This window comes from Pollachius pollachius, assembly GCF_949987615.1.
Source record: "Pollachius pollachius genome assembly, chromosome: 13".
Taxonomy (NCBI): Eukaryota; Metazoa; Chordata; class Actinopteri; order Gadiformes; family Gadidae; genus Pollachius; species Pollachius pollachius.
In genome coordinates, this window is record NC_136946.1 from 8,928,779 (window position 1) to 8,953,188 (window position 24,410).

General features: G+C 43.1%; 1 protein-coding gene across 1 annotated transcript; it reads left to right on the forward strand.

The window, feature by feature from the left end:
* Window positions 1-11,796: 11,796 nt before the first annotated feature.
* Window positions 11,797-14,875, forward strand: LOC307084560 (stathmin-like). Its single transcript, XM_079748990.1, has 5 exons — window positions 11,797-11,853; window positions 13,369-13,408; window positions 13,497-13,669; window positions 13,932-14,123; window positions 14,209-14,875. Exons 2-5 carry the CDS (start codon window positions 13,393-13,395, stop codon window positions 14,269-14,271), a joined length of 444 nt encoding a protein of 147 aa, XP_079605116.1. The 5' UTR covers window positions 11,797-11,853; window positions 13,369-13,392; the 3' UTR covers window positions 14,272-14,875.
* Window positions 14,876-24,410: the final 9,535 nt, after the last annotated feature.

The following is a 24,410-nucleotide window of genomic DNA, read 5'->3' on the forward strand; positions in this document are numbered from 1 at the left end:
TTTGTGTTATCTTTACCATGGTTCTTTAAGAGCTGACCTTTTGTGTCAGAAATTATCTGTACTGATAAACCATGATGTGTCAAGATGTGACAGTTTTTTGTTTTTTCAGGATGTGACAGTAACTTCCCCTAAAGCTGAGCTTTAGATTTGTGACAACTTCTCTGAATGGCCCAGCTAAAACCACCGATCCCTTGGCCCCCAATTAGACAAGCTATTAAACAAGTTTGTCTTTTTTGTCTATAACAATGTGAGTGGTCAGTGACACTTTAAAGGTACAATATGTAACATTGACACCAAATGTTTCAAATTGGTACTGCAGTCCAAATACTGTTGTATTTAGAGAGAGTAGTCTCTGCCCGGCCCATCTTCCCAGACTCCAGTTCACGTGGGTTTACAGGGTGAGGAGACTGAACATATACGAGAGCGCAAGAAGAGCTGAGCGCTTTATATTTTGAGAACGTAGCAAATTATAAACCAGCTCTCTTTAAATCCTTCTGTCTTTCAAATGCAACTCAAATATCTACCCGTGTTTGAGAACAGCTATGGTCTTGGAGCTTTTTCGAAAGATGACAAGGCCCTTTAGGTCGGAGAGAATCAAGTACAATCTCAGTTGGTCCAGTTCATCTACTTGTTTCCCTGGCAGCAGCTCACTGTGCTTTAGGGGCCAATTTGTTTATTTTCTGGCAACTCATGTTACTCTGAGAATAGTGAATCATAACACGCTGGCCAAAACAACAACTAACACCTGACCTTGAATGGGAAGGTCACATGAGAGCACGTTGGCTGTAGCATTGTTTTCAGAGGAGCCAGTATTTCCAATTTGCATGTCACCTTTATCGCTGAAGACATATTATTTTATGATTGAGTAATTTTATGATTTAGTTTTTGCTAATGCAAATTGAGATGCGTGATTTAATAACGATATAATAGCTTTAACAACTTTCTACTATTTAGTCGTTTGGCTGACTATTTTATCCTCAGTAGTGATTTTAGCAGACATTGGGGTTTCAAACCAGAAACTTTCACCTGTCTGGGACTCAAACACCCACCTATAGGGCCTGCACATCAGAATGCATCATGGGAGTATTTCTCAGCGATACTCATGTCATATTAAGAGGACCAAAAGAGAGTTTTAGTCTACTGCAAAATCCTAAATCATTATAAATATACCGTAACCTAGGCGATAAGCAAAACTTTATTTGCCACGTCTCACATGACAAAACGCTGGGGCAGTTTCAAACACACCCATGTCTTCAAAATTACTAATAATCTATGATTAATGACAAAGACCAAAGAAACATTACTACCAACACATGAATGGACACTCCAGTGCTCATACGCTTCCAAAAAGGAGGTGGTCATAGCAGTCAACTGCACATTTCCTAAAGCCACACTACCTTGCCTGGCTTTAAATTAAAACACTTTTTTTAAAAAAGGTAGATACGATGATGAAGATGATTCTTAAGAAGAAGTACTCATGTTCTCTTCCTAACCCTGTTTCATGAGCTCAGCGTTATATCCTTGTAGTGGATAGATAGAGGACCATTCCTTCACACCAACAAGACTGCAGGGAAGACAGAGTCAGCAGTTCCAGGTTCAGTTAAAAAAAGGACCGGATCTGGACACGGCAGGCCTCGTCATCAAGGAAACAGTATTACCAGCGATAACCTAATTTAAACTTTGTTAATAGATTTTTTCAGTTTTGCTCTGTTGACACAGTGCACATGCATATTGAGGCTTTTGCCTCGAGGCCTCCAGCCTGCAGGTTAACTGATCACAGAATATTCTTCTTCAGCCACAAGGTGGCGATGTTCACTAACATTCGGCTACCATGTCTTTCTTTGTCATGCCCAGCGTAGGATCGGTTCGACAATTGAAAGGCAAATCATCCATTACATGTTTAGTGTTATAAATTGCGATAATACACAGCAATACGCAGCAATACACAACCAGAAACCGGGGTGTCGAAGAAAAAAATGCTATTGCAATCAATATTAGTGACGAGTTAGAGAGTCGATAGGGCGTGGGTGGGTAACCATTATACGAAGTCATGTCACCCAGGATCCATTTATCATGACAAACACATTCCCAGCATGGCGCCAGCCAAGCGTGAAGAAAACAATCCCCGCTGGTTCGTCACTACAACGCGCCAGACAGGGACCGCGCACACACGGGGCGCGCACAAGCGTCCTCTCCTCCGTGTACTGCAGGTTAGCTCCTTTGTTCGAAGGATCGTTAAAGTGCATAGTCACATCATGGACCATGCTTTTAAAATGATTCTGTCGAATGCATAGAGTAACCAATCGGAAAAAGCGAGTGATGGATTTGGGTTTTGGTGGAATGCCGACCGCCGCCCCCGATTTTAGGCGACTGTTGGCGCACCTCCGACAGTTGCAGTTCCCTTGGCTCGCCCGTTGCCAGGTGACATGTTGCCAGGGTAACTAGCCTTAGAGGAAGCCAGTCTCTGTTGCACTGTATGGGGTTCAGTCTCTCTCTTGATGGTTGTAGTTGTTTCCCATGTGTGTGAGTTTGCGCGCGCCTGTGTGTGTGTCCTTGGCAAGCATTCGAGCTGTGACCTGTGTAAAATGACAGACATAAAAAGCCTATCTCAACATGAGGCTATTGCCTGACTTTTATGATAGAAAAAACCCCGACAATAGCACATTTTGATCTGCCGTAGTGATACAGCCTTCCGAAAGGATGCAGAGAATGAGAACTCTGCCTTGCCTATATAATTGAATGTAGTGTTGCGTAAGAGGTCAGATACAGGCTTTTCACAGGGCGAGGTGGCCATGACCACCATCTATCGAGAAAGATGTGCAGCGGTTCCATTACAGACAAATTACGGCTGGATGCTGCGTTATCAATCGAAGCTAAGTGAATAAACAGCAGTTGGTCAGTGGATGCTGCTGCTACTGCACTGCCACCCAGCCTCTACCCACTTCCCTGGTTAGATGAGATCCTTCCCTCTATTTATTCATGTACCCAGACGCCCCACTCAACCTCCTATAGGACAAAGCCAATGAATGTATCCAATGGCCTTTTTACAAAACAATGGACAGGGAAATACAGAATGATACAGACAGGGCAGACGGACAGACATATGGACAAGGCAGACAGCAGAGGAAGCAGACACATAGACATCGACAGCAATGGAAGCAGACACATAGACGTCGACAGCAGTGGAAGCAGACACATAGACCTCAACAGCAGAATTAAAAGCAAAACTGATAGAAAGTGAGACAGGCGGGCGCACCGACCAACTGACAGAGAGACAGGCAGGGTGCCAGACAGACAGGCAGACGGACTGACGACACTGGCACTGGGACCTCAGCGGATGCCTGGGCCAGGATGTGAGCACTCTAAGCCGGGCTGGCAGCTCGAGGGAGAAGGGAGAGAGAGGTGGAGGAGAGAGAGGAGAAAGGGAGAGAAGAGAAGGGGAGAGGGTTGGAGGAGTGAGAGGAGAAAGGGGGGGGGGGAGAAGGGGAGAGGGGTGGAGGAGCGAGAGGAGAAAGGGAGAGAGGAGGGGTGGAATAGCGAGAGAGGAGAAAGGGAGAGAGGGGCACTGTTCACGTGGTGCTCAACGTGCCCGCTCCTCGCCTGTCGCAAAAAAAAAAAAAACGAGGAGGAGGGTGATTTTCCAGGCTAGAGCGAGGTACGGTTGGTGGTGTGTCGTCATGTTTAGTTTGTACGCTTGATCGGTCTTTATGTTGTGGTGAATGCGTTAAGAGCCGGTGGCCACGGACTGCTTTTGGGAGCAGTTAGTAACCAATGGTTGGTCGTCCATTAAAAAATAAAGTGATGCCGCTGACCGCTATCTCAGCATCTTACACGGCATACCCCCTCCAAAGGGTTTCCTCCTGAGGTATGTGGAGGCTAGCCAGTAGAGACAACAACGTTATGGTAGCAGATGCATCACTCATTATCATATTATGTCAGTGCAGCATCGTCAGCTCGCTCAATGTATGAAAACATCACATGCCACTGTCGGTTGGTGGCTTGGGAGGGAGGAGCCTGTCATTATCAGAAAAAAACGGCCCACAAGAATTAGGTCATTCCTAGACGTGTTCCATATACGCTGAAGCGAGTCCCCACCTAGCAAACTGCATCTTATCTCATAAAGAAATAACCCTATTAAATTAGCTCGCTCCTCTTTTATTCTCTACCCAATCCGAGCCGGCCGTGACTTCATCCTTTGTTCAGCCACCGATCACAAGGCTGGCATACACTCCTTTCCTACACACACACACACACACCATAACACACACGCACACGCACACGTACACATGCACACACACACGTACACATGCACACACACACATTCTGAGCGCCAAAGTGTGAGACGGCACAAGAGGGTGGGCGCGAAGAAGAGAGAATGTGTGTGTGTGTGTTAGTGTGTGTTTGTGTGTGTGTGTGAGAGAGAGAGAACAAGTGAGAGAGAGTGAGAGAAGTGACATCACCTAGCTGCCTGCTATTGGTGGTGGCAGTGTGTGGTGGCCGTGGTGGGGGCTAAGACTGGCTGCCCGCAATAGGACGCCGCACCCCTCCCTCCTGTCTCAATAAGCCGGTGGGCAGACAGCTTTTGGACAACTGAGTCTCACCCTTTGAGATAAGAAATCACCGAGAAGCCATGCATGCCCTTTCTCAAGCCCCCTGTACACACACCCCCCCCCCCCCGAAAGTTTGGCTCCTCAGTGGTTTACTTTCACCATGCTTCATGTCCTCTTCATTGTTGTTTTAAAAAGACCGTTGGTCAGCTCACACCGTTGACTCTCATTCACCCCTTTGCCTCTCCATGGAAAGATACTGAGTCTCTCTGACGCTGGAATATCAGAGGCTGTTCTGAAACTGGACAAAAGGTCGCAAATTCCATCTCTTGTTCATAGTTGTAGATTAATTGTATAAACTGTAACTCACATTATAGGTCTAAGACCAAGGCTAAATGTCAATACCTTATGAACATTTGAAATTAAAGTAAAATAACTTTTAATTTATTTACCATTACTTCCTAGAGAACGTTAACATTGATGTACAAACACACATGCATCGACCAGATGTAACTTGACCACGCAAAAACAATATGCCCAGAACGCCATAAAAGACTAAAAAATAACAAATGCCTGATTTAGTCTATCAAAACGATTAAAGTAGGTCATAGTAGCAATGTAAATGCTACACGCCACCTAGCTGGCTGCCACACTCCACCTAGGTGGCATTCACAGAGCTAGAACACAGGATGGTGATTTGGGTTTATTGAGTTTGAAAGACACTGAAACATGAGATGGTACATTCTGCAATGTACGAGATCTCCCCAAGAGTGTGTGGGTATGGCTGGTTTAGCCCATACATGATTTTAGCCTCACTCAGCCCCAGATACTAATCAGTGGGACTCATGCCGGGTGAGGCTGCTTGAACCAGCCATCATCCACACAAACTCCACAATCGTATGGATTTGTTGTGGGTAGCAGTTGTAAAACTGGAAAATAAGTAAACCATGACCAGCTGTACCGTTATAAAAAGATATTGCACTACAGCATCGTACATTATTTTCTAAGAACGGCACAACCTGTCGTGGTGTACTCCTTACTAGTGTCTGGAAGAATGCCTCATAGTGGCATCATGTCCAGAAATCCACATCAAACCTTGCACGCGGCTAGAAGCCTGGCTACCAAGTGGATGACTGCCAGATGACATTAAGGTTGGCAGGATGACCTTATCAGAAAAAATGACATCATAACTATAGTGTCCAGAGAAGGTGTCGCCCACATGAATCATAGGAGCCAAGTCATCTCTCTCTCTCTCTTTCTCTCTCTCTCTCTCGCTCCCTCTCTTTCTCTCTTTCTCTATCTCATTTTATTTTTTTGCGTGGCTCTGTGTGGATCCTCCGGCAGCCATTTTTCCTACATACTGATCCTGCAGTTTCTTCCTTGCAGCGTTCCCCTGAGTTCTCTCCGCCTCCTCATCCTCCACCTCCTCCTCTCATCCCTTTTGTTTGTCTCGCTTGGTCCTCCGTCTCCATCGCTGACATCACGGCCCCACGGGGGGTGGAGTTATAATCCATGTGCTTCAGTGGCAGTATAGGCCTTCTCATCTCCTCCTCCCTGTAAGATCCCCCCCCTCCCATCCCATGTCCCCTTCTTCCCTCAAGCCACTCTCCGTCTTTTACTTTAAAGTTGAATCCTTTCTCCGAGCTAGTATCTCCTAGCTAGCCCCTCCAATTGCCTTAAGCAGGCTGGGGGCCTGGGGTTCGCTGAAAACAAGCTGTCCCTGGTGAGCCAGTCTCTGGTTGCAGCTTTCACTCTGCCTGCTAGCGGATAGCACCATTACCTCTGCAGCAGCATTGAAAGGAAATATTAATCAAAGCCATAACTATGAAGGAACACATGAAGCCATCACCTTTACATATTTAGTTGTTATATTGGTTCAACCCCACCCCGTGTTTTCCCCCCGAAGCAGCATTCATATCTGAGGTGCCTGCTGGGAGCCAAAGCCATCTCATGTTATTGAGGCTATCTTGTTACATTAAGGAGACCATGTCCTATCCAAAAGAATTGCTGAAGAGGCAAAGCAAACAAAGTCATTATCTTCAGTGCTGCAGAACCTGCATGCATTATTGATGTGGTCATTTAAAAGCTATATATTAACCATGCCTTTGTTTGAAGAGACCCTGACACACCGACTACACACACACACACACACACGCACACACACACACACATAGAGTAACTTCTTTTCTAGGACTGAGAACTTTGGTGGATCCCTTTGATAGAACTAGGGATGCGACGTTGCATGTAGATTTATAGCTCTGTAATAGTTCGGCACCACACGGCACTTCTACATCTACATCTGGGAACTGGGGGAGAGGAGACTGCAGGACCCATGACAGTCCTTCACACACAACAGGAGTGCACCTCTGCACACACACACACACACACACGCACACACGCACACACACACACACACTTACACAAACACACAAGCACACACCATGAGGGATCGATTAAGGAGACAGTGACACAACCAGCGTGCACTCTCTGTGCACTCTCTCTCTCTCATACTTGAGACAGAGAATGGAGAGAGAGAGAGAGAGAGAGAGAGAGAGAGAGAGAGAGAGAGAGAGAGAGAATGGAGAGAGAGAGAGAGAGAGGGGGTGGTGGTGCTAGCGGGGTCTTACTACCCTGAGTCATCCAAGGCTTCCCAATAAGACAGATTTGGTTGTTGACACTGCAGCTGATTGGTCATCCCTTGGTCACTGGTTTACTCACTAGCTGAAAATGTTGTTATTTGGTAGTAGTAGCAGTTCGCGAGACTTTGAAATTACAACTACAAGGCTGGGCTTGTATGGGATTTAAACTAAATTAAAATCAATCATCAATATTAGGGCATTCATGGATCCAAGACAGTTTTGTGGTAGCAGTTGGTGAGAGATTAACTACTACAAGGCTGGGCTTGTGGGTGATTCTAACAAAAATCAAATGGCTGTATCCCTGACACACCCCATCTACGAAAACAAGGCATGTGTTTAATACAGGCTACCGCACGTGGGGAGAAGATGCTTCCACACACGCACACACACACACACACACACACATACACACACACTCAAACAGACACACCACGGGTCTAAATGAAGAATGGGGGGAGGGAGGTGGAAGTGACTTCTAGACAGCCTACAGCCTTAAGGGGGGGGGGGGGGTCGCTGTTATGTAACAGTTACATAAAACTTACCCCCTCTTGTATGTTAACCAGTCTCATAGATTTCCCATGTCAATGCCTGGCAGCACAAGGCCTTGATTGCATCGCATGCCTGTGACGGCAGAAACAATGTTGTTTATGTTTACTCCAGCAATTTGAGTCAAGACTTCTACAACTACACAATTATTTGGGATTCAAGAATTATATTTCACCTGTTAAATTTGATGGTGGTAATGATGATGATGATGACAAACATTATTCGTTTTATTTCAGTTAAACAAATCAATCTAATTACGTCAAAAAACAGATGCTAGTATTGACTGGAGCCGGGGGGGAGATAGAAACTGCCCCATCGGGTGAAATAAAGAGCGAAGCAATCAAGGTGGACCCAGTGCAGCTGACCACGTGAAAGTTGGACCTTTATCCCTGTTATCTTGGAGGAACCAGTGAAAGTTGGACCTTTATGCCTGTTATCTTGGAGGAACCAGTGAAAGTTGGACCTTTATGCCTGGAGGAACCAGTGAAAGTTGGACCTTTATGCCTGTTATCTTGGAAAAACCAGTGAAAGTTGGACCTTTATGCCTGTTATCTTGAAGGAACCAGTGAAAGTTGGACCTTTATGCCTGTTATCTTGGAGGAACCAGTGAAAGTTGGACCTTTATGACTGTTATCTTGGAGGAACCAGTGAAAGTTGGACCTTTATGCCTGTTATCTTGGAGGAACCAGTGAAAGTTGGACCTTTATGCCTGTTATCTTGGAGGAACCAGTGAAAGTTGGACCTTAATGCCTGTTATCTTGGAGGAACCAGTGAAAGTTGGACCCTAATGCCTGTTATCTTGGAGGAACCAGTGAAAGTTGGACCTTTATGCCTGTTATCTTGGAGGAACCAGTGAAAGTTGGACCTTTATGCCTGTTATCTTGGAGGAACCAGTGAAAGTTGGACCTTAATGCCTGTTATCTTGGAGGAACCAGTGAAAGTTGGACCTTTATGCCTGTTATCTTGGAGGAACCAGTGAAAGTTGGACCTTTATGCCTGTTATCTTGGAGGAACCAGTGAAATTTGGACCTTAATGCCTGTTATCTTGGAGGAACCAGTGAAAGTTGGACCTTTATGCCTGTTATCTTGGAGGAACCAGTGAAATTTGGACCTTAATGCCTGTTATCTTGGAGGAACCAGTGAAAGTTGGACCTTTATGCCTGTTATCTTGGAGGAACCAGTGCCGCAGCAGGGCGATGAGGACGGAAGATTGGGTCTCATGGTACCTCCCCACCCCCGCCCTAGTCTCTGTGTTCCTGTGGAAGCGGGGCAGGACTCTTTTTTTATTTAACCATGAAAATGGGTCAGGCTGCTTGCTCCAGCCACATAGCAATTTGCCTGCATGGCTGAATGGCTCCCAAACACACTCACACACCCACAAAGACACACACACACACACACATTCTTTCACTGATAGGCTTCCTCAGCTGCTGCAGTTACCTGAGTGTGTGTGTGTTTGTGTGTGTACTTGTGTGCATGTGTATGTACGTGTATGTGTGTGTGTGTATGGGTGTGTGCATGTGCATGTGAACGTGCATGTGTATATTTGTACTTGTGTGCATGTGCATGTGTGTACTTGTGTGCATGTGCATGTGTGTACTTGTGTGCAAGTGTATGTGTGTGTGTGTGTGTGTGTGTGTGTGTGTGTCTGGCGGGGGCTCGTTATTGTATGCAGCAGCTCTGCAGCCCCCTGTTCCTCCCAGCATGAGCCCCCCCCCCTGCAAACAGATCCATGCAACATCACACCACCCCCTGCCTCCCTCTGTTTAACGCCACCGCCCTCCACTATTCACACGTTGTCCTGACCATTGTTGTCGCTGCCCTCGCGGGTCAACCCGAGGCACACTCTACCGCCCGGGGTCACAAGGCCTCTGACATCAGTATGAACATACGGCCAGATGTCCTCCCTGTGTGTACATTAACCTTCCAGATGTAAGGGGCAACATTTGCGAGAGAGGGTTTTGGGCACTTGTTAAGGTTTTTTTACTTTGATGAAAACATTGTAGTGCTCTTTATGGCGTGAGTATCACAACCTGTTTGCATTGCACTAAGTGCTTTAGCCCTCATCAAACAACACACTGTGGCTGGTACACACAGACACACACTCCAAATTCCTAACTGACACCTCGCAACAACACACACACACACACATGCACACACCCACACACGCACACCCACACACACACACACACACACACACACACACACACACACACACAAATACGCACATGACCCGAAGACCTAAATCCCTTTTCACACCCCTCGCATCTGGTTAACATGGTTAGCAGACACAGCCTGACATAACTACCCCCCCCACCCCCAACCTCACACACCCATCCCTATACCCCCTGGCCCCGCCCACACTGCACCCTACCCATCCTAGCGCTAATCTGTTTTTGTCCAAGAGTCCAAGGAATCTAGCAGGTGTGTGTGTGTGTGTGTGTGTGTGTGTGTGTGTGTGTGTGTGTGTGTGTGTGTGTGTGTGTTCGTGTGTGTGGATGGGAGGGGCATACCACCATCTGCTCCCGCACTTGATCACACTCAGTGCTAGTGGAGCATAATATATAAATATATAAAATGGTAATACACCAATGCTACTATGGATTATTTGGCATAACAGTATTACGTGTTATGAAAGTCATGGCTAGGCTATCGCTGAGATGCGTGTTAAAACTAGCTGAGCTGGCCAATAGCCCCTGAAAACCCCAGGGGGGAGGGGATGACACTGAGGAGGGGACACATGAGAGTGCTTCCTCGTTCAACGGCTGTCTAGGAGGGAGAAGCTCAAATGAGTCATGAGATTGGACGATTCTTAATATCTGAGTAAGCAGCAGCAAACATCTGCTGTTAATGGTGATGCTGTGTCACCTGATACAGATGAAGCATTGGAATAAAATATTGTGCAATGGAAACTTCTGCTGGTACCCTACTGGATCCCTGTAATGACATCCAACGCAAACTCAATCCATGTGGAAGTGGGTTGATTGCATGTCAATACTTGATGTTTAAGAGAAAGAAATGGCTTCCTGAGTGGGAACGTTTCTCTGCTGGTACCGAAGTAAAAGTGTTTGTCTGAAGCACCACTGGACTTTGATAGCTACACACGGAGACATCAACAACAGAAACTGTAAAAATAGATCAAACTGCTACACCCGAGATTTAAAATGTTTTTGAAATCGAATCGGGTTCACTTGAAAACAAAAGCCAAATGAACGCATAGCTCACTGTCTTTTCCGGCTTCAATAGTGCTTAGCTATAAATAGTTGTGATCCAATCAAAGCTTTATCGACTGAAGCTCCGTGCCAAACTGGCCACTGTGTATATTGAATAATTAGGGACTGAAACTGCACCAAGTTCTGCTGTGTTCACAGTGGGTTCAGGGCTAGGGCGTGTTACTTATGGAACCGACAGCTGTCACAGCTGTCTCTAGCCTCGGCACTCCTCAAGCCTGCATCGCGAGGGTACGTCTGCACAACTGAACGAGCCACACGATTTAAAGTGCAAAGGCTGAACGAACCATAACTTAGCTAACATATTATACAGTGCAAGCACGTAAAGAGGTGCATATTGTGTTTAAAATGATTGAATTACATGGGTGGCAATTGCGCCATAAACTATTTCAAGCAGAAAGATCATATGATTGAATGGGATTTAATCTTAATATGAATCTATATTATACATACATACATACATACATACATGTATATATTATACATTTATTCGATTATTTACATATCAACTCGCGTATCTTGCATATTAATCATGCACATCTTGCTAATCGTGCTGTCTCTCTGGGACTGTATGGGGTTTGGGTAATGAGAGACAACCGACTGTGTTTGACCGCAATCTCTTCCCGTTGTAACGATGAACTACGGACAGCAACACATTATTTGGATGCATCGATTACCGACGTACGTTGTAAAATAGTTGAAAATGCGGACATGAAATCAAAAAACAACACTCGCCGTTCAATCAGCGAAGGAGCAGCGATCCAATGAAATCGCAGGCACGGATGTGATGTCACACACTGGGGTCTTTTTATGCGCGTAATTGCTGAGCTGAAGTGTAGATTCCGCGGTAAAGTCTGGCTGAGAGGACTGTAGTGCTCGCTTCTTGTAAAGGTGGGTGTGACAGTGCATCTTTTATTTGAAAGTTGTCGATAAAATAGAAACAAACGTAGGGTAGAGTACGAAAATCAATTGTTTCCAGAGGCATTTTAAATATTTCCAACTTTTTTGCGTCTCTGGTGGATGTTTTCGGGTCTCAGTGGACGGGTGAGGCCTACATATGGCGAATTTGATAACCCTGCATGGTGCAAACGAAATGGAGTTTGTTTGGTGTTTTGACCATGGTTGAATCTAGCTCGCTTCTGTGTACATTATTTTCTGATTTGCATCGTCGTGTGTCGCGGTTCAGGGCTTCTGCAGCCAGTGTGTCTAGGCTGCGATGCACCGAGCGTTGTCTGGTCTATTGTGTGGATGGAGAACTGGCTCCCTGGCATAAAGACAACCACACGGGGTGTCACAGGCGATACACCTGCTTGAACGTGCAATACAACATTGTTTCGATTGTGTTTCTGTTGGTTCCTGAACGGGGACATTTTGATTCGTTTGTTTAGATGCATTATATATGTGCATCGTATTTCTGGACATTCGAATTTCCGAGATAGTTGGCTTTGTTTATTTATTTTTTAATCGACGCCTGCATTTTTGTCATTGTTGAACGACACGGGTGGAGCAGAACATGCACCCAATCTGGTCTTTGTTTGCAGCTGCTGAGCACATTTAGGCGGTAATCAAAAGCTCCTTTGTCTCGCCTGGGCTTTTGGTTTGTTGGCTCCTGTGACACCACACCAGCCACCCTGTTTTTTTTTTGGTCTTCCACCCTGGACCTTTTTTGTTTAAAGATATCGGAAAAGTCAAGAATCCAGTAATTGATGCATGTCAAATCGAATCCCCTGCTTGGTTGTCTGCATTTCGACGCCATATGTGTGGAATCGTTGCCTAGTAATTGGTTCATTTCGGTTTAGGACTTTGAAATCATTGAAGTATTTTTTTTTTTTTCGATTCCTGCCTAAGCCTTCTGCGGCTGAGACTCGTTGACTGCAACGAACAGGTGCAGTTTTCCCTCCCGATTATCATGGCGCCACGCTTAATCATGAATTGTCACGTACGCTGGGGTTACCAGATGCTTCAACAGCTATTGTGCAAGTTGGACAAAACGAGGCTTTTCTTATGTATGCCACAGGCTGGCACTGTACCCCACCCTGCCGCATCCTTTGTTTCAGTAACCGTTGTACCCTCCAGCTGCTCACGCTTTACTTTGTGTTTTCAACACATCCGTTGCTCTGTTTAGTGTAAATCGCCTCGACATTAAATATTTTTTAATTGTAATGGTTAGCTGTAGTAGGTGCTCGAAGTAATGTACAGGCAGTTTTTGTTTGGATGGATGGGCGGTGGTTTCTTGATATACGCAAAACGTCCAGTGGGTGTCACTCGTGAGCTTTGTTGTTTAAATGAATTATTTTTTTAAACAACCATAAGAGGTCGCTATTGCTGTTTTTCAGGCTCGGTCAATGAGTTCATTCGTGGCGATAACAATGTTTTAAAAATTGCATCGATTTTTGTTTTTCCCAGAATCACCGGTTAACTGCTGGCAAGATGGAAACTATTGGAGGTGGGTTATTAAACACAAGGTATTCAAGATTTATTTTTAATAGGATTACGTCTTTGCTGTGCTATAGTGTGATATGTCCTTTGTTCAGATATTCAGGTTAAGGAGCTGGACAAGCGTGCCTCTGGCCAGGCCTTTGAGGTGATTCTGGCTGCTCCTGCACCAGATGCCAAGTCAGAGTTCCCCTTATCTCCTCCAAAGAAGAAGGATGTCTCCTTGGAGGAAATCCAGAGGAAGCTGGAGGCTGCGGAAGAGAGACGCAAGGTAGCTATGCCCTTTTTTTCTTTTTTAAAATCTTGTTGTGGGAGGCCAGTGATTACAATATCCGATATTCAAACTCGCTATGGTGTCAATTCTTTGTGAATGAGGCCTGTTCAAACCATTTAGGAAAATTTGAATGAACTTCAAATATAGTTGACACTTCAAGGCTAGAGCTAAAAGTTTGACTGGGAGGAGGAGGGAGGGATAATCTTGTTGTGGGGAGAATCCCATATGTTTCACGCATCCTATGTCATTGATCTGCCAGAACCACGAGGCTGAGGTTCTGAAGCACTTGGCTGAGAAGCGGGAACACGAGAAGGAGGTGCTGCAGAAGGCCATGGAGGAGAACAACAACTTCAGCAAGATGGCAGAAGAGAAGCTCAATCAGAAGATGGAGGCCAACAAGGAAAATCGCACGGCCCTTCTAGCGGCAAAGAACGAGAAGTTCAAGGAGAAGGTGGGTGTGATTGGGATTTTAGTGTAATTCTTTTTGATTATATATACTTTTTTTTTATTTATCTTTTTAAATTTTTCTCCAACAGGATAAGAAGTTGGAGGTGGTGCGCAAGAACAAGGAAACCCAGGAAGGCACCTCAGAAGACTGAACCTTTCCAGCTGGGAGGAAATTGTACAGGCTTTTGTTTTTTTTACGTATCCAAAGATTGCTTTATTTTGTTTTGACAGCCAGTATTTTTGTGTTCACAACCCACCTTTTTTCAAATAAGATTATGAAGTTCCACTTTTGTGAATTTTTCAACTCTCACGGTAGAAGTGTACTTGCACTGGTTTTACATGTCTCTCCCCCCCCCCCTCTGCTTTTTGAGTCTGCTTTGCCTGTTCCATTTGTGAGCATTGGAAATGTGTCGTGGATCTGCAACTGTTTTTGGCACTTATTATACTAGAGTACTGTTTAACCTGGGCCGGTTTCTAGATGCAGTTCGACACCTTGCTACCCTGTATATGTGCTTATTGCTCTTGCTAGTTCAATTCACTGAAGCTACATGTTTGTGCCGCTGAACTATTGCATTTTGTAATGTATAGGAAATAATTTGGAAAGCACATGACTTCTTGCTGTATAGCTGGGAATTTAACCTTGCTGGAAATGTAAATTTTACATCTTGACATTGTTGGAACACCACACACGGTATCTCAATATACAGTAACTAGTTGACTTGAACTGTTGTACTAAAATTAAAGTTGTAAACCCAATGTATGTTGGTCGGATCTGGGTCATCATTGGAAGGACTTGTGTATCAGGACTTCAGTAGTGTAATCTAAACTTAAGCATTGTGTTATTAGTCAAAGGGTATTCGGGAGCCATCTGCAAGTTTGACTTGTTTGGGAACCATTTGCTCTTAATGTCTATATTGTTTGATACTAAATTTTGACTGAATTAGGGTTTCATAACCATTGCTGAATGACATCTAGTCTTGTAACGTGAGCTTTTAATAGACATGCTTGCTTGGGTTTGCATCGCAATGTTTAGGTTTTTGGCTCCTAGTGGTCATTATTTATATGCAGTCTCCCATTTGAGCCTTCATTGGGCGAGTTATTTGCAAAACAGCATTTGTGTAAAGTGCTGGATCCTGATTATTTAAACAATGGAAAATTAACTCAGTATTGGTACCAAATTTAAGGAAAAAACCGGTGACACATTTTTATACTACATAAAACTAACGTTTGACAAATGTATACCCTAAAATGTGGTCTTCCCGTTGATCTACCTTCCAAAATATGCGTATTTATCACAAACCATAAACAAATTCAACGTCAAATGAAAGGATATTATGCCACCAAGTGTTCGTGATTAGCAATTACAAGTAGTTTGAAAATCTGTCTTTTCCATTAGGCACATGAATACCTTTTAGTAAGGAAGGTTCCTGATGCACTGAAATGACCCCGACATATTAAGCTGGTAGCCATAAGAGCAGTTAGAATTTTCTTCATGCTAAGGACAGCTAGCCTACTTCAAGTGCTCTTAAATATCTTTTGGAGCGATCTGATTGGCTCTTTTTTCTTTTCCTTTGTCGTTATTTGTTTTGTCACTGTCTGTCACGCTGTCTTTCCCCGATCTGCCCCAGTGAGACATTCTCCTACATTACCCAGCATTACTTTCACTACCCCCTGTCAACAGCAGGAGGCGACATTCAGTGTACAACAGGCCTCAGGATGTAGCTAACTTTTAATATCTTCATCCCCGTAGGGAAGGCAAGGCAATTTTATTTGTATAGCACATTTCTTACATCAAGCAGTTCAATGTGCTTTACAGAGAAAAAAACAACAGTATCATTTATATTGAAGAAGTACATGCAAACAATACAATGAAAGTCCTTCAATGAAATTACATGTACTATAAAAAATAAAGGGAGAAAAAGATAAAAAAAAAGAATACATTTTTTAGAAAGACCTTCAGTAAGGTCAGACATTTCAGATTTGAATCCGACATTAAAATATAAATTGATTAGAATAAAAATAAAGAAGAGAAGTATAAATCGATTAGAATAAAAAATAAAAAAGAAGAAAAACATTAGAAATATTAATAGTATGTATCACTGGAGAGCTTAGTCTTAGTTTTGATTTAAAAATAGTAGTTGTGGCAGCGTTTTTGATTTCTTCTGGCAGTTTGTTCCAAGGTTTAGCTGCATAAACACTAAAGGCTGACTCACCACATTTTGTTTTGGCAGTAGTTTGAACCAAACGATTTTTGTTTTGAGACCTCAGTGATCTGGCTGGGGTGTGCTGTATGAACATGTCATGTATATAGTTTGGTCCAATTAGTGCTTTAAAAACAAGAAGTAGAGCATTAAAATCAATTCTATAAATAACTGGATGCCAGTGTAAGGACCTTAGGATAGGGGTGATGTGCTCACTCCCTTTAGTCCTAGTTAGCACCCTAGCAGCAGCATTTTGTATAGTTTGTAGTTGCTTTATAGTTTTTTTGGGAATCCCAGTTAAAAGGGCATTACCGTAGTCTATCCTGCTTGAAATGAAAGCGTGAATAAGTTTTTCTATGTCACGCTCTTGCGATTATTATTGTCTCAAATAATAAAGTGTATTGGGGTAGCCTACTTTTGAAAGCCGATCAACTTGGTACAGAGTTAAATGTAAATTGTAGGCTATAAAAAATAGGAGCAAGGAAGGTGACGCGCGCTTCAAGGAATTCAGACGCGCGCTTTAGAAAGTCGTGCGCGCAGTTTGGTAAATTGCACGCACGCTTTCAGCAATCGCACGCACGCTTTACTAAAGCGCACCTGGGCTTAACACACCCCATGCACTATATTTCATTTATCAGAACAGAATATATTTCCTCAAGTGATTACATTACTCTTCCGTAACCGTATAGGGCGCTGTCTGACCCATGAAATATCTTGGGGCAGGGGGCATGTTAGGATTACACGCATTTATTTTTTTAAAAAAAAGGCCTCCCAGGCTCCATAGAAAACAAATGCATGTGTTGACTAAGCCTTTAATGAATGAATTTCATAAAATTAAGAGTTGTTGAAAGTTCGTTAATGAATCAGCCTGCTTGTGCAAGTGAATAGAGGGTCTACATTTTCATATTCTAATTTAGCCAAATATATTTCTGATGTGTTTCCCATATTTGTAACCATAGGCCTTCTCTCAGTTCTAATTATCTCTGGCACGGGCAAATATTGCCGAATTTACCACTTTCACCATCAATGGTGTCTCATAAAAGCAGTTGAGTATCAAAGTCTGCCTTACTTCCTCTGTGTTTAATCCAGGTGACGTTTTGACAAATGAAACATCAAATTGCCCTACATGGTAATGCATCACATTCAAGTTGTCTCCATGGCCAGGTCTTGATGATCTCTCACTAACATCAGCCAAAAGGTTACATTTGGTAGAGATAAGATGGATGGATGGCTATAATGATGGCCTATATCCTCTTGGAGCCAATGCAATAACATATATAAATCCTCTAGATGGCAATGTTGCGCTATTTTGATCTCCTATCTGCTATACAAACCTCTTAATCTTCCTATATCTACCTCCCTTCATACTTAAGTACTCAAGCTCATAAAGCAAATTACGCGCAAAACTTCATGGGATGCTCATTGCTCTTTGGTTCGGTATCCATACCTAAACTTGTGAGAATAAAACATTTTTAAGTAAAAACCTTGCAGCAGATGCGTGCTCAAGTAGCTTTTCAAATGATGTATTTGGACTTGAACCCTACTCTGAAGGCATTTAAAAAATATGGTTAGAATTTGCCAACCTTCAAGCAAGTTATTCTGAGACACAATAGTTGACAAAAGGAGTAGCACGGCTGTTAAATTCATGGGCACTGCCCACTCATTCTCCATGCTTCATGCATTCCTCTGTTCTACTCAAGATGTAAGCAATTAACCAAACAAATGAAAACTTTTATAATTCCACAACATTGTTTCGTCTCGAGGGAAAGATAAATCTATCTTGCGGAGGTTCATCAGTGCAATAAATTGTTGCATTGTCGCCTCCTCTCATCTAGATTATATTTTGATGAATGTGTTAAAGTGTTTGCATGCATCACTATTCATCACGTTGAAGTCGATTCAATAAACATACAATAGCTCATAACTTATTGTATGCCAACTTGTGTGTGTGTGTGTGTGTGTGTGTGTGTGTGTGTGTGTGTGTGTGTGTGTGTATGTGTGTGTGTGTGTGTCACACATCATCTTTTCCTAATTTATCCAGCAGAGCAGACACTTCACAAAGTGTTGATATTAACTAACTCCATGCTGAGAACACCGGTGATGGAATATATTTACTTTCATTTTATGCACTTCCTGCCTTCGTTGCACAAACTGTTTATCCTTCCAACTGAAAGTGAAGAAAAACATCAACTCACTTTGAAATTATAGCTCAGTGTTTGAAATTACTTCTTTTTTTCTGGGCTTCTTTGTGATAGATTAGAGGTGTGGAAATATCGGTTTGCACATACACATGGACACCACCAATACATCATGAAGCTGTTTGTACAGCACTATATCTTCCCATCTTCTGATAAAACGGACAGAATCCACATATATAGCAAACAGCTAGACTGACAGATCAAACAAATAACAGTTTTGACAGGCGAAGCTTATCTCGTCCCATTTCTTATTTTTCCTTTTATAAATAGATTTATATTTTAAATACTGAAAATATAATTATGAGAACAAAGAGCAAGACATGGTATTGCACATGGCAAACATAATGCTAAACGACTCGGTGCTATCCTGACAACATCTTAATGAAAGTGTCTACCAGGAAACAACAAATAGGGTTATGGCAACGAAATGCCAACGCAGCGGAACCAATGGGTGTGGCAGTATGGGGGGACATTAAGGAAACAGATGTTTAAGGGGACTGTGGAACCGACACTGAGACACAAATACCATTTTTTGCACCAACGGTTGACAGATGCTGTGCGAGTGTCAGGAGCTTTTTACGTTTTTTAAAGGATAACTACATAGTACACGCCGGACCATGATTGTGAGTTTGCTGCCACCTATAGGTAAAGAAATCCTCAATCAACCATGTTCCACAAAAGAAAAATCGTATTAGTTATGAATTTAATATTTAGGCTTGGATAATTTTTACAATTAGATTTTAAGCTGGAATCTTCTTGCTTACCAGAATCACCCGAACCAATTATATCACAAAATAATTTTCCCCTTAAAATGACAGAACTTAAGACTCTAGTTTGGGGTACACTTTTACGTTTTGAATAACAGTCTTATATTTTCCTCTTTCATGATCATAGCAAACTATTTCTAGGGTTAGTGAAAACAGGTTTTCCTTCTATAGTTAGTCTGACTCATTATTGTTCAGTGCCTTAACAATGTTTGTTATTTAAACTGAATGAATACAGCATACAATATGGAGGAGAGTTGTTGCCTAGCAGTTGCACTGTGATAAATGGCATGCTGTGCGTAGGTGTTAACAAGCTGTGTGTGTTTGTGTGTGTGTGAGCATTTATTGTGTTGACGTGTTCCTGCCCCCAAATGGGTGTGTGTGTGTGTGTGTGTGTGTGTGTGTGTGTGTGTGTGTGTGTGTGTGTGTGTGTGTGTGTGTGTGTGTGCGTGCTTGAATGTGTGTCTAGAGAGGCAGGCAAAATATTATGGATTCACATATTCTGTCACATTACTGCAGTCAAATATGTTTTTCTTTCTGCATGGTTAACTGCACTTTCAGAATTGATTCATGCCAAAGTTCTTCACTTTCTTAAATTCAAGAGGAAGATAATTCTCTCTAATGGGCCAGCCCCTATAAAAGCATAATGGGCCCAACGAGTCCCAGTGGGCTAAAGCTGCTTCTCCCACCAGGGCTCCCCTCGGATGTATAATGCAGTGGAAGTTGTGGCGTGAATCGGTTTAAAGGAAATCCCCATTGTGTAGCCAACGCTTCCATGTCTGTGTGGGATTATGAAGATCACAGTGAAACACATCAATCACATCAATACATGTTCTTTTTAAGTCTGCTAACCAATCACTAGTATCAAAAGTCAGTGGAAGAGCCATCCACTCACAATTCACGGCAATAGGAAAAGGCAATTGCGTAGGCTCTGACCATGTGGTTGGATTGAAGGACCCTGAAAATTATGCGAATATTGGATTTGCAGTATAGGCCATCTTGTTTTATACAGAAAAGTAGAGTTAATAGTCTAGCTTACTTTTACATTTCAATGTGTGTGTGTGTGTATGTGTCTGTGTGTGTTTGTGTGTGTGTGCGTGCGTGCCTGTGTGTGTTTCTCTTTCAGTCTCTTTCTCTCTCTCAGTATTCAACCCTGGTTATGATGTAATCCTCCTCTGGGTATCTTTCGCCTGGAAGTAGATTTACACATTTAAGCCTCTGTGTGAGGTGGCGGAATATCCTGCATTTTAAATGTGCGGCGTCTTTGAAGCATGTCCCCAGCAGCTCTGTCAAGACACGGCTGCAGCCCAGCCCCGTCGCAGCAGAGCTCTGTTGAATCTGGGTAATTACACTAAACACAAACATGGCCCACTGTGTGCAGACGGGCGATAGGGGAGTGTGATCTTCATGCAGTCCCCGGTGTATCGGCTATACTGGGGGGCGAGCCTCTTTCGTTTCGTTCCTCTAACTTTCAGAACCAACCTGGCTTGTTAAAGACATGGATTTGACAAGGGCCTTAAGGATTTCACATTCACAGTCATGCGGCAGAACCTCATGTCCCGTCCCATTTCCCCCCTCGCTCATCTCCAATTTGCTCCCTGTGGGTGGAGAACGGATACAGTGCAGTTCATCGGAGTTCAATGTCCGACCCCGACGACTTCGGGTGGCCTGGGTGGTGGTCCTTCAGCATAGTAGTTATTGGAGTATGTCTCGCTGTGGATTAAAAGGGTTTGTTGCAAAGACTCAGGAAATATGCATTCGGGTACATTGGAGTTCAAACAAGATAAAGTTGTTATTTTGAAGATGCCAGCCCCTTCTTCATCAAGGGAGGACCCGTTTCCGGGATGGTGTTCTCAGGGAACCATAATTAATCCTGGGTTCTAGCTTCTTCCCCATAAAGTGTCAGACTTACAGTAAATGTAATTTATGTTTCTTATTTTCATGCTCAAAGTTCTAGTTTATGGGCAGAGACAGTAAACCCAAAATATTTTTGCTTTAAACGTGGTAATATGTCTAATATGATAGTCAACGGAGTTATCTATGCCATTTTATCACTGTTACTAAAATAACACAGTGATTAAGAAAGAAGCGTGAAATCCTATGTTTTCGCCATTCTCCCCAAAACACATTCTCCCCAACGTTCCACTCTGCTGCGAATGCAAGAATATCCTAACTGACCTAATAGACTCGTTAGGTCAGTCAGTGTGACCTAACGGGATTTTGCATAGGCTAATCCTGCAGAACGCACGATTTTAGTGTTTATAGTCTGACACTGGGTGGGACTGTATCAGATACCTTTGGCATCTCATTGCAGCATTTATTTTGGTCTGGAGAAATGATTCCACAAGGCCTACAAGTGCACCTGTCATAAGGTCATTGGTCGACGATATTATCGGTGGTGTGTAGGATGACCACTACATCAACGGAGTGGTCGTGTGTTTGTAATTGTGTTACTCAGTCCCTCAAACATTGATGGAAATACGTATAAATATTTGTCAAAAGGAATACATGAAAACAATAGTCTTTTTCTAAAATAGAGTACATTGCGAATACCAGTGGTTCACTTGTCCGGCTCTGTCCTGCTCATCCATAGCCTCTGCCCCGTGGGGTGCCAGCCGAGCTAATGGCTGGAACAGGTACGGTTGTGGAATTACTCCATCCTGTACATTTGGGGACAGATGAGGTAGATTGGGGGGAGAGAAATCGTCAACCTGAAAAGACTCCTCAGTAGGCACAGAGTGCCTTGCCTCTGTGTCGCTCCCCGTGACATGACTAGTTGAGTTGATGTGATTTCTTCCATAGTTAACATATTATTTGCAACCAGGTGTCACTTATTAAGCATCATGCGCCATGACTCAATTCATCTCCTTGGCCAGAGATACGCACTCTAACGAATACATTTTCTACTAATATAAGTAATTTCTGACACAAATGTACCCGCTATCATTCGATTACCAGTACTGACTATAAATTGGTATCAAAGGACCTTTTACCTTTTCGGTCCTTCATGGTGGTTTGGCAAACTCGTTTTTCATAAATGTAGAACGAGTTACTTTTTCAGTAGGTAACAATTTAAGCTTACATGTAACTTTTTAATTGCAGTAATCTTGCAATGTAAGAAGTGTGTATTTTTAAATGATCATTACTTAACACTTGCATAACTGAAAGTGCACATACACAGCAATAGTATATGTTTTGTGCATCTTCTTTTTAGGTCATGTTATCTACAAAAATCATGTAAAACCAACAACAGTCTTAATATTATTGAGGCTGGAGGCTTAAAAACATTAAGAATACACTTCACTTTTTGTAGTTACAACAAAAACATGATTTTTTACCTTTTGTTATTTTTGTTATCAAAGTTGTGTTTGATCGCATAAAACCACAAATGGCTAATTCATCACCATTTGGAAACCCCTCTCACACAGTGTTAACGATCAGTGTTTAGAGAGCATAAGATGTTATGTTGTTTCGGAAAAACATGTACGGTAGTCAACATCAAGAGGCAGATACCTTTTTGATCCGTTAGAATTGTGCCATGAATTACACGTCAGATGGTTGTCGAATAAAAAGATAATTTCGCGAGTCGAGTAAGTTGCAGTTTGTTGTAAAACGGTTGGAGTATAAAACTGTGAAAATTCATAATTAGGAAAGCTATAGACCCAAATGTTGCATCATGGATGTCATAATGTTCCCTATCCAAAAACGTACCTGAGCTGCTGAAGCCAACATAAACGGGATGCCTGTGTTTTGTACTGGAAGTAGTCACATGACCAACGGGTCTTGCTAGTTATTTGATGAAAGGATGAGGAGATGCAGGATTAAACACATAGGTGAGATGCATGCTGATGTTTGTGATGTAAATAGGGCAACACGAGTGATGCAGTGCACTGAGCGGTAGCACACAAATAAAACAGCTTGTAACTTAACTTTATTGACATCAAATCCGGACCCAGGTACTCCTCAGATGTTGTACTGTGGCCCTATAGTTCTTCAGGCCCACCAAATGAAGATGCAGGTGGTAGGCCTATTCACTGTAAAACATGACGTGCAAAAAAACAAAACAAAACGTGACAGAGCAGAAATGAATTCTTTCATTTATGCAGTGCTCAAGCTTTATTCCCTCTGACCCAGAAGCATCCACATAACACTTGCAAAACAATCTTGGTACCAAGATTACATATAGTCCTTGAAGTTGTGGAGGTATACTCTTTTTACTTGTCACTTGTTCCGGCAAAGACCTGAGAAAGAGATGAAGGAGTTGAAAGAGCTGCAGGTATGATTTGAGAGTTGCTAAGAGACAGAGCAGAAGATAGCATGAATTTGAAAGTAGCCCCAAATAAATCCTTGTTCGCCTGTTTTTATGCCATTTTAAAGTCCAGCAAGATTGATTCCCTGAAGCAATCAGGGAAGAGTTCCCCTGGTTGGTCAGAAATAATCCTGGAGCAGTCTAAAATCAAAAAAAGTCTGGTACAGAGGGAGGCACACACTAAATAACAGGAACAAATGAGCACTTTCCCCGATTTTTCCCTCACTAATTGCAGCCGTACAGATGTGGCATTTCTAACCAATTACACCAATTACACAAACATCTAACCTAAGATGTTAGATGTTAACCACCTTTAATGCGCTCCATGAAAATCTTCCCAACATGGATCATCTACAGCGGAGCCATGGATGTATGCTGTTTATGCCAAATTCCAAACCACCATCTGCACATTGCAGAGCAAATCCATACATTCATTCAGACCGGAGGGCATGTTTCTGGCCCTGGCTTCATTCAGCATTGGCGGTCCTGTGTTCACCAGTGATGTGGCCTTATGTTCCTGTTGCTGACTGAGAGAAGTGGAGCCCACATAGTGTTTTGTTGCTTGTTTTTTTTCCCCATTGTGTTCAAGGCTTTTGAGTCATTGTGCCTTCAGAGATGTCCATCTGTTATGCAAGCAGTTGCGCCCAGCCTGTCACCTCAGAGAAGTCTGGCCGTTGTGACCTCTCGTGTTGTTGGTTTGGTTATTGGATGTTAGCAGATTGGAATAAGAAGCATACGAGTATTGCTGTTCCTGATTCAACTCCAATCTGCTGTCATACCATCGGCAGACTTAGGCTATCTATCTATGCATGTGTTCAC

What these genes read in the sequence shown, in the direction of transcription:
- LOC307084560 (XM_079748990.1), top strand. An exon ending in CTGCGGAAGAGAGACGCAAG is followed by an intron (nt 13,670 to 13,931) that starts GTAGCTATGCCC and finishes TTGATCTGCCAG; the next exon opens with AACCACGAGGCTGAGGTTCT. An exon ending in ACGAGAAGTTCAAGGAGAAG is followed by an intron (nt 14,124 to 14,208) that starts GTGGGTGTGATT and finishes TTTCTCCAACAG; the next exon opens with GATAAGAAGTTGGAGGTGGT.